At 45.5% G+C, this 10660-nt stretch overlaps 1 protein-coding gene across 1 annotated transcript in view; it reads left to right on the top strand.

Annotated features, from left to right (window-relative positions):
- Positions 1–10660, top strand: part of Otud7a (OTU deubiquitinase 7A) — a 105832-nt gene that overhangs the window by 71760 nt on the left and 23412 nt on the right. Inside the window, exons 4-6 of the mRNA XM_028776692.1 lie at positions 2309–2410; positions 7646–7773; positions 8413–8507. Coding sequence (XP_028632525.1) covers positions 2309–2410; positions 7646–7773; positions 8413–8507 — 325 coding nt within the window. The remainder of the gene's footprint in view (positions 1–2308; positions 2411–7645; positions 7774–8412; positions 8508–10660) is intronic.

Raw genomic sequence — 10660 nt, 5'->3', positions numbered from 1 at the left:
TATATATATATATATATATATATATGTGTGTGTGTGTGTGTGTGTGTGTGTGTGTGTGTATACATATATATATATATTAAATGACTACCATAGTTATGTTCCTCAAAATTCCCACCACCTCAAACAGTGACCACTTGTGGTGAGAATGAGCATATTTAAGATATCTCTCCTAGCAGATTGCAAGTGTACCATATGGTTTCAATAACTATGGGAGCCAGGCTGTGCAGTAGATCTCCAGAACTTAATCACTCTGAATCACTACTAGAGTGTTCAGTTCATTAATATAAGTGCCAACATGTATTTGGCTTTACTATATTGTTGTCTAAATCTAAATCTGTCATCTTGCGTTTTGTTGAATTAGCACCCCCCCCCCTTTGGAGTTACTTAAGGGTGTGGGTTTTTGTTACTCTGTCTTCCCTTCCACTGCGTTGATAGTTTGGGATGATGTTACAGGTTAGAAAAATGTGCCTTTGAGTTACTGCAATTCGCCTGTAAGTTGGTACTTTCACCATCTGCTGTCCAATAGACGGCCTTAGACTTCACCTCACATATGCGGACTGCTATAATCAACGGTGTAGCTGGCATTTACACTTGTTGTAGCTTCACATATAATTTAGTCCCCACGAGATGTTGCTAATTGTACGTTAATCGCTATTCACTTACATTTACCAACGTATTTGTCTTTCAAGCTTCTTTATTTCGCTTATGTGCTCTGCTTCTACCCAGGGTCACTTCCCTGCTCTAATTAATACTTGTGCTACTGGTCCAATAGTAGTGAAGTATCTCTTCCAGTTTATCTGAGGTTCCGAATTCCATCTCATTCATCGCTTCCTTTCTGTAAGAAACCATACTGTGAGAGAGAATGCTTTTAGCGTGTCAGCCCCGAGGGAATCCACATGCTCAGTCTGTGGAGAGCTTCCTTTGGTCAGTGTGGTGTCTCCCTGAGCTTTAACCTCTCAACATTTTGCCCTCTCCAGCCTACTGGAGTGCTGAACAGGGGTGCTAGATCCATGCCTGAGTCGTTTCTGTGTGGTTATAAGTGCTGTTACATTTTTTATCATGATTCTCATGTGTTATCTCTATTATGTAGAAATACAATTGATTTGTGAATATTGATCTTATATCCCATGACCTTCACAAACTAATTATAGTATTCTGCAATTTCCTTCGGATTTTCCACATATGCCATCGTGTCATCTGAAAATAAGTTTGTTACCTCTTCCTTTCTAATCTGTGGCTGCAAAATAGTATCCTTAGCTTCTTTCACTGGGAAGGTCCACACAAGGGTAAGAGTGGGCATCCTGGGCTTTCCCCTCACTTAAAAGAAAGGCACTCATGCTGTCACCATTCAGATGCTCCGTGGGCTTTACAGGTGCTCCTTGCGAAGTGCAGGCAGTCCTCCCATTGCTAGTTTCAATCACAGGTGTGAGTATTGACTTTTGAAGGAAGTCCTCCCCATTACTAGTCTCAATCAATAACAGATGTGACTATTTGGCTTTTATTTGATTTTTTTTCTACATTTATGTTATGATTATTTGAACCGCTTCGTCTGTAGTTTATTTATGGTGGGTTATATTAATTAATTGATTTTTAAGTATTAAGCCAATTTCTCATCCTTAGCATCAACCTCACATGGCCCTGCTGTGTCATTCTTGGTGTCTATTTCTGGGGACTATTTGTTTACATGTTGAAAATTTTGCTGCATATTCATGAGTGATTTCTGCCTATACAATTCTCCATCTCATTTTAGTGTCAAGGAGTATATTGTACAGTATTGGTTGGTTGGTTGGTTGGTTGGTTGGTTGGTTGGTTGGTTCGTCCATCTTTGAAATGAGATCTCACTGAGCAACTCAGACTAGCCCCAAATATGCAATCCTCCTGCCTCCACCTCAGCACTGATTACAAGCATGTGTCAACTATGCCCAACTAGGACTGGTCTGACTGCAGCTTGGGTCATTCTCCCTGAAGCTTGTTGTGAGTGTTACAGTGTATATACTCCGTTGCCAAAGCTCACCAATTGAAATTTAGCTAACTTTAAGGAGGCATGCACATCTTACCTGCTTCTGTGTTCCTGATCTCCACCATCCATCTGGTTGTATTAAATACTCTACAGACACTAAGACAAACTATGTAGCTTTTGGTCTCAGGAAAAGAAAAGTTTATTTTGCCCCAACCCCAACCCGTTTTTCTCTTTATGGTTTGAGAAAAAGAAATCTTCCACGTACGCACACGCACGCACACACACACAAACACACATGCCTGCTCTCTTCTTAAAAAGCATTTGTTCTAAAATGAACTTCCTTTCCAGGTCGCCTGAACTGGTGGTCTACTGTGTGCACGAGCTGTAAAAGGCTTCTTCCTTTGGCCACGACAGGGGATGGGAACTGCCTCTTACATGCCGCCTCACTAGGTAAGCACCCCGGCACCAACAGAGGCCAGCAGGGCTCTGGATCTGTCTGACGCACAGTTAGCAAGTAGAACCTCCTATGCTGCTGTCATCTGGAAGAATGCCTGTGACATCCTGGCCCTTCTGGTCTACCTGGGTTGGTGATGAGATAGAACAGTGTCTTGCTAGGAGGCCTTGAGCTGGAGCTTCTAGGACACTAGGTAGAGAGAGTACCCTAAGAGAACTTCCCGGATGATTCTGTATCTTTACTGAAATGTCAAAGAGTAGAAGACACTGGAGGCAGGAGACAACACAGACAAAACACAAAGGCTGAACTCACAGGGTGTTCAGAGGCAGAGCTATGCGGGGTAAGGCTCCAGCAGGAAGACCTGGGAGCAGTGTGTGCAACAGGGCAGTTAGGAGCTGCCTGTAGACAGCAGTCTATGACGATAAGGTATCAGGTACAGGTGTACTCAGGAAATCAGAGTCAGATACACAGCATATGATTCAATGCCTTCCCCAGAGAGCGACATCAGCAGATACACAGGTGTGCTTGGCAACACTAGATAACTCAGTTATGCTGGACTTCCTAGAATCGCTGTCCACCCCTCTGGGACCAGTCTTCCATGTACAGGATTGACTCCATGTGACAGACAAATCTAGATTTCTCCCAGGAGTCTAGACATCAGATTCATAGCTCTTCATTGATCCTAGAGGATGGTCTCCGTCAAGGGAACAGGACCCTTAGATAAGGCCAGCTATCTTCCCAGTGAAATGTGACCTGAGCAAGGGCCAGGCCCACACCTTATTTAGACCATAGTGGGGCCTGCTAGTACAAGACAGGCTGAGAGTTCTGAGCATCACAGTGTGCCTCAGCATGTGGCCCAGAGAGGCCCAGAAGCCACAGGACCTAGAGTAAGTCCATAGGTTTGATGGGCACAATTTGAAAGACAAGGACATTCAGTTCCTGCTTCCTCCCCACAACAGGGCCAGCACATTCTGCCACTGCCATTAGGCCAGGTGTGAGGGTGCATACCTTTAATCCCAGCACTGGGGAGCAGAGAGCTGTGAGTTCAAGCCAAGCCTGTTGTACACAGTGAGTTCCAGGACAGCCAGGGCCACACAGAGACCTGTCCCCAAAAACAATGACAAAAGCAATGGCTGCCAAGAAACGAACTTAGTCTTCCTCAGGGATGTACTCCCTAGAATACAACTTGATCCCAAAGTGTCAGCCCTAAACATACAGACACACAAGCAGCACTGAGTGAACGCATCAGGTGATGTCTAGACATATCTATGTATATATGCAACAATAAAAAAGGTAAGAAGCCATGAATATGGGGAGTGGGAGAGGGAGACATGGGGAGAGTTGGAGGGAGGAGAGCAAGGGGAAATGATGTAAATACAGTACTCGTATGAAATTCCCAAAAACTACAAAAATGTCTCAAAATTTAAAAACATTATTCAATCAAAATCATTACTCAAAAGTTCCACAGCTTCTCAAAACCAACATGTGGGGACTGAGCATTCAATCACCTGAACTCGTGAGGAAAGTTCACATACAGACCCTGACAGGAATCCCTATTTTGCCTGTTAAACCACTTGCAAGCTTCCACTGTAATTAAGCACACTGAGACTCGCACTTTCCAATACAGCAATTGACAGTGTCGTGGATTATAGAACACCTGAAATGCAGCTGCTACCAATGGCAGCGCTATGTAATTCTAAAATGCACCATGTAGAAAACAAAACATAAAATATCTTCTTTATTCTTAGTGATTATATACTGAAAATAATGTTTTGATATGTTGAACTACATAAAAATTTGTTATTAAAACTCAAAACAAAAAAACATTCTCCTTTTTTTAAAAAATTGGTCACTTTGTTATAATGATCTGACAAATAAAAACTTTTTTTAAAAAATCACACAGCTAGGTTAAAGTAGCTAGATTATACAGCTCAAACTTTTGTGTATCAGTAAACATCTATATGGAGTTCTACACTTTCACTGTCAACTACGTGTTTATGGAGTTATCTACCACAAAAAGAAAAAGAAACTATGACAAAGTTGAAAGAAGAAAGACAGATGAGAGGGAAGGAAAGACAGAAGGAGGGAGGGAGGGAGGGAGGGAGGGAGGGAGGGAGGGAGGGAAGAAGGGAGAGAAGGAGGGAAGGAGGGAAGAAGGAAGGGAAGGATGGAGGGAGGGAAGAAGGAAGAGAAGGAGGGAGGGATAGAGGGAGGAAGAGAAGAAAGGAGGGAAGAAGGAAGGGAAGGAGGGAGGAAGGAAGGGAGGGAGGAAGGTTGGTTGAAGGGAGGGAAAAAGAAAGAATTCATTCTGCAGCTGGCAAAACTAACATCACAGCACCCCACCCGCAGTGCAGGCCGCTATCAACGCTGGCTCATATTATCTACCCGTCTTTTGTCAGTTCAAAATTATAGTCCTATCATGTTCACGTCCAAAGCCAACATTTCCTACTTAATTTTCTCAACATGCCTTCTTAATTTTAATTGGCAAATAATAACTGTACATATTTATGGAGGATGGCCATCTTAAAATGCCATTAAAGTTTCCTGTGCCTTTCTTCTCCTAGAATGTGATTTGGTTGTTGGATCTTATTTGTTAGAACACTCAATATTGTCTTCCTAGTACTGTTCACTTTATTCATATAAAACCTGGAGAACAGATCATGGAGGCACCATCTTCTAAAAGCTTCTTTGCAATCTTGGAGCCCACCGGCCCTTTGTTCCAGTACAGGCTGGGTACCCCTAATCTAAAAATCCAAAATCTGAAATGTTTGGAGCATCAACATGACACCATAAGTGGAAAACTCCACAACACAAACTTTTGTTTTGTGTACAAAATCATTTTAAAATCATTTTGAAATTACCATTAGGTCTGTGAACACAGGCAATACCAATGAACTTTATATTTTAAATTTACATTTTATCCCCAAGGTTTCTAGGTATGTCAATATCCCAAAATCAGAAGCTCTCCTGATCCCAGGCATTTTTGGAAAGTGGTACTCAACCTTTGGATTGACACAGCAAAATGCCATACATCCAGGATTACCCAAAGCATCCATGATAGGATGGGTACTGTGGGCCCATGATAGGATGGGCACTTGTTGACCAGGCCTGACACTGAACTGGGTAGCAGGGCACACATAGAAACAACAGTCAACGAGGCTATAGAGATAGCTTAGTCAAGAACCAAGACCAGAGTTTGGTTTCCAGAACCTATGTTCGGAGGCTCACAACCACATATAACTCCAGCTCCAGGGAATCTGACACCTTCTTCTGGGCTGAGACAACTCCACATGAGTGCATGCATGCTTGTGTGTGTGCATGTGTGCATGTACACAAATAAAAACAAATTCTTTTTTTTTTTAAATGCCATTTGTCCTGGAGCCAAGGAGGCAAATATGTTTGAGACAAGGGAAACTCTGTGTGAGAAAGACCTTGAAAGAGGCATGGGAAGAACCTGTCCAGGGAATGCCAGAAGGGGGAAACGTGTCTGAAGATGAGAACGGGACTGTGATGGTCACTTCTCTCCATCCATGCTGTAGGGAAAGACAAAAGCCTGAAATGTTACAATGCCCACAGCAGTCTTTGATTATTGCCTACCAAGGGTCACAGCCTGCAGTAATCGCAGCCACACTCTAGAGCAGCGGGTCTCAACCTTCCTGATGCTGCATCCCTGGAATACAGTTCCTCATGTTACGGTGACCCCCGAACATAAAATTATTTTCATTGCTACTTTCTAACTGTAATTTTGTGAATTATAATGTAAATATCTGTGTTTTCTGATGATTTTAAGTGACCCCCATGTGAAAGAATCATTTGATGAGAACCAGAGCTCTAGAGCTTCTGGCTCATTTGCAGGCCAGCCTGTTTCTCCTCTGCCTCCTTCCCTCCGTCCTGGTCCTGACCACCTTTAGCTCCTGTCCTTTTTCAAATGCACCAATGCCTGGGAAGAACCTTCTGCCTTGCCTGACAACTCACCTCCCTCCTTCATCCATCTGAAGCTCCTGTTGACATCTCCATCCATCCATTCACACCATGTCCGATGCTCCTGTCACACTGTCCTCTCCCCGCCTTGTCTCTCCTTGTGTTATAAACATTGTACATTACATGCTCACCTAATAGCTACCTCACTTATAAGTTGCCTATGATGTATGCTCTCAGATTGTAGGAAGTTTTCTGTGCCATGAATATTCTCAGCACCTATAATGGATGGAATGATGGATAGATGGATGGATGGATGGATGGATGGATGGATGGATGGATGGATGGGTCAGTGGTAGAGAGATGAGTAGGCAAGTCAATGGACAGACGGATAAAGAGATGGATAGACAAATAGGTGAATGGGTAAATGGATGGACGGTAGAGAGGTAGGTAGATGGGCAGATGGTATAAGGGTGAGGGCATGGATAGATGGAAAGTTAAGTGGGTGGATGGATTGTAGAGTAGTGGGTGAGTAGGTAGATGGTATAAGGATGGATGGATGGATGGATGGATGGATGGAAAGTTAATTAGGTAGTAGGTAGATGGATGGATGGATGGTAGAAAAATGAGAGAGTTGGTAGGTGGATAGATTCTCCTTTTTCCCCTGTTAGCTACATGGCTGTAACTCATTTCAATGTTCTTCTCCATGGTTGAGTGCTTTGACCATTTCCCAGCCACCCACAGTATGTACACAGGAATATATGGTTTATTTTTTCAGTCCCTCAACACCCAACAAAATGGAGTCCTTCTCCCTGGGAAGTCCCTGTAATGTCCCAAACATGTGCAGCAGTACCAACTGATATTGCTTCTCAGAGAGCTGAGATGTCCTATGTTAGGACTTCACACGTCATCTCTAGTAGGCCTTAAAGAAGCCAGGGTACTATTGGCCATCCAGATGTGGACACTCCAGGAAGATATGCCACCAACTTGTCCGAAGAGGTGCTTTCACCCAAACACAAGACAAATGTTCACAATGGTGGACACTTGGCCTCTCTGGAAGAACCAGTAAGAGAGGGTCCCAGAGAGAGGTAACATTCAACCTTTAGCTGCTGTTGCTTTATTAGGACATGAAGCGCCATTTCATTCATATATCTAAGCTGATAGGAAACACACATAACAACATGGGGGAAGACTAAACAGCTTCCTGATATGTTAGTCCCGTCCTCTGCACCCATGTGGCCCTTTGAGTGTCCTCTGGCTCACCTCTTCCTCATGTCCCTTCTTCTCTATCCCTCATGGCCTCCCGGCTACAGGAATGTGGGGCTTTCATGACCGGGACCTGGTTTTGCGGAAAGCTCTCTACACCATGATGAGGACAGGTGCTGAGCGGGAAGCCCTGAAGCGGAGGTGGAGGTGGCAGCAGACACAGCAAAACAAGGAGGTTGGTACCCACCTCTGCTGGAGGCAGGATCCACATCAGGTGCAGCCTCGGCCTGTGCTATAGCCCAGGGGAGCCCTTACAACAGCCCAGCCCAGGTGGACAGCAGCACATTCCCACTCACCCCTCCCGTGCTGCTGTGGTTAAGAAAGCTGCCTTCCTTCACTTTGCAGTGCCCCAGCATGGATAGTGAACTATATAGTCATGTATTGTTGTTCTGTGAAGCTCTTGACACCTTCAATCCAGAGGAAATCTCAGCGGCCCCAAGCAGTGTGGCATTAGCGCTTTGCTCCACTAGGAAAAGAATCCACCTGCTTTTGGAGTAAAATGGTGCGATGGCCCTTTAAACTGTTCAACCATCAGCCTCAGCCAGGTTCACTCATTCTCACAAACACCCAGGAATGACCTTGATGATCAGAGGACTCCCCAGCTCTGAAATCAGGGGCTGGAATTTCTGGCAATACATATGAGTGACTATCGGGACACTCACAGATATATCCAGTCTGGGTCCTAACGGGGCTTAGGCCAACCTGGGTGGCTTGGTACTGCTGCCTTTCCGGGAGGAGGAGGTGAGGGCAGGTGACAGAGGCTGCCTCCTGAACCAGCTTCCCTTCGTGCCAGTCAGGGCTGGTGTACACTGAGGAGGAATGGGAACGAGAGTGGACAGAGCTGCTAAAACTGGCCTCCAGCGAGCCTCGCACACACTTCAGCAAGAACGGCAGCGGCACGGGTGGTGGGTGAGTGCTACCCTGCTCTCCATGGGTCTTCCAGAGCCCCTGGCCACCCAAGGCCTCAAAGAGCTTGGGAGACGGGGAAGTGCCCCTGCATGCTAGCCAGGTAGCAGAAGACAGGGAGTGTTCATTGTAAATGAGGCTACATGGTGGGGAGGGGAGGCTGGACACGTGTACCCAGGCTCCCTACACGTGATCTCATAAGAGCTGCCCAGCCTGTCTCCCTCAGGCTCATCATAGAAAGCCAACAGTAGATAGAGGACTCGGGACACAACCAGGCCTGGAGGTGGCCTGTGGCAGTGGTTGTTGCCACAGCTGTCATTGCCTCTCAGGGCTATGAAGACAACAGCTGATGTCTATAGAGTTTTTCCGTAATCTTTTTAGTTTGTGGTTTCAAGTCACACTGAAGGCAAGAGATCATCAAACCACCCCAGTGCTTCCCAAATGAATTCCACAGATATTACACATGCTCTCAGCACAGAGGCCTTGTGTGTGCATTCAGGGATAGCTTAATCATGCAGGTCAGCTCCAGTATCCCACTGTGGGAATGAAGAGCAGGCCAGACCAACAGGAACATTGTGGACCAATGGGCCATGAAGTTTCAGAAGGTGATATTTGTTGCTCTTCTGTCCTGAAGGAAAGGTATTACCCCAGAAAAGGTCTCTGCCACAGCAAGAAGAATGAATCCTGACACCAAGAACAGAGACATGCCTGACTCCTGGCCAGCCTCAGCTTCATCTTCTGAGGCATCCTCTGTGCTCTAACGATCCACCACAGTGAGCCTGGGACCTACTGGGCCTAACCCTCTTGAGGTTCCAGCTGGAGAACAAGTTCCAGCAGAGCCCACAGGAACATGGTTTTGAACTGTGTTCCTACATGAGACCCTTCAGTGCAGAAACCCACAGTTCCACAGGCTGCTTGTTGCTTTGCTGTAGTGAGAGGAACATATTTAACATCTGAAGACTCTGTTCCTGAGACCTTACTTCTTATCAGTTCCATGCCCTCCAAGTCCTGGGTGGTCCTTCCAGTCCAGCGTCTCCTTCACTGTTGGATTTCCCTGCCAAGGAGAAGACAAATGTCAGTCAGCTGCCGGAGGACCAAATCTCTTCTGGTGAAGCACAGGGGGAGGAAAAGAGTAATAGCAATATGTGTGAGTGTCTGTTTTCCACTGCTATAACAAACTACCTGAAATTAGGCACTTCTCAAGAAAAAAGTGTATTGTATTGTTTAGGGAATAAGAAAAAAAGTGCATACAATTCTTATAGTGCTTTCATCTCAGTTGAGTCTTTGGATGTGGCGCCTACAATTATACAGATCTATATGGTTTGTGTGGGGGAAGGTGTGAGTATATGAGCATCCTCATGTGTCCAGGCACACGGCTGTATGTAGAAGCCCAAAGTAAATGCCTGGTGTCTTCCTCAATTGCCCACCTCTATTGAGGTAAGTCCTCTTAGTGCACCTGGACTTTACCATTTGGTTTGTCTTAGCTAGTCAGCTGTCCCTGGGAATCCCATCTCTGTACCACAGTGCTAGGATTACAGGCGGCCACCATACCTGCCTGGTTGGTTGGTTGGTTGGTTGGTTGGTTGGTTGGTTGGTTGGTTTGCCTCTGTCCCAAGAATCCTAACTCTGACACTCACACTTATACAAGAACCGTATGCAGAGTCATCTCTCCAGCCAGAGTATTTGTTGAAAGCAATACATGTTTTAAATATTCTTCCACTCTCTTTCCAAAAAACAAACAAAAAAAAATCCAACTCTATCTTCAAGCCATTAGGTAGACGAAGCAGGGTAGGGTGTCCGCAGTGGGAGGAGGAGGGGCAATGGGAGAACACAAAGACAGTAGCAAGTGCCAGGGCCAATCAGGGTGGAGAGGGAAACTTAAGGGGTGGCAGTGTTGGGGATGGCAGCAGAGACAGGAGACTGCGTACAGGCCAGGAGGCAGATGAAATGCTCAGAGTGGTCAGATTCTTCCAGGTAGCTTCCCACTGAAAAGCAGGAAGTTATCAGTAGGATGACCTTTATCAAGATTAGACTGGAGATGAAAGTCTTAGTGAACCTGGCATGTCCTGTGGCAGCTGCAGTAGGTGATTCACACAGAGAGAGAGAGGACAGGAGAGAGAGAGAGAGAGGGAGAGTGTGTGTGTGTGTGTGTGTGT

Source organism: Grammomys surdaster, unplaced genomic scaffold (genome assembly GCF_004785775.1).
Source record: "Grammomys surdaster isolate TR1022 unplaced genomic scaffold, NIH_TR_1.0 271, whole genome shotgun sequence".
Taxonomy (NCBI): Eukaryota; Metazoa; Chordata; class Mammalia; order Rodentia; family Muridae; genus Grammomys; species Grammomys surdaster.
This window is presented reverse-complemented; position numbering and strand designations above follow the sequence as displayed.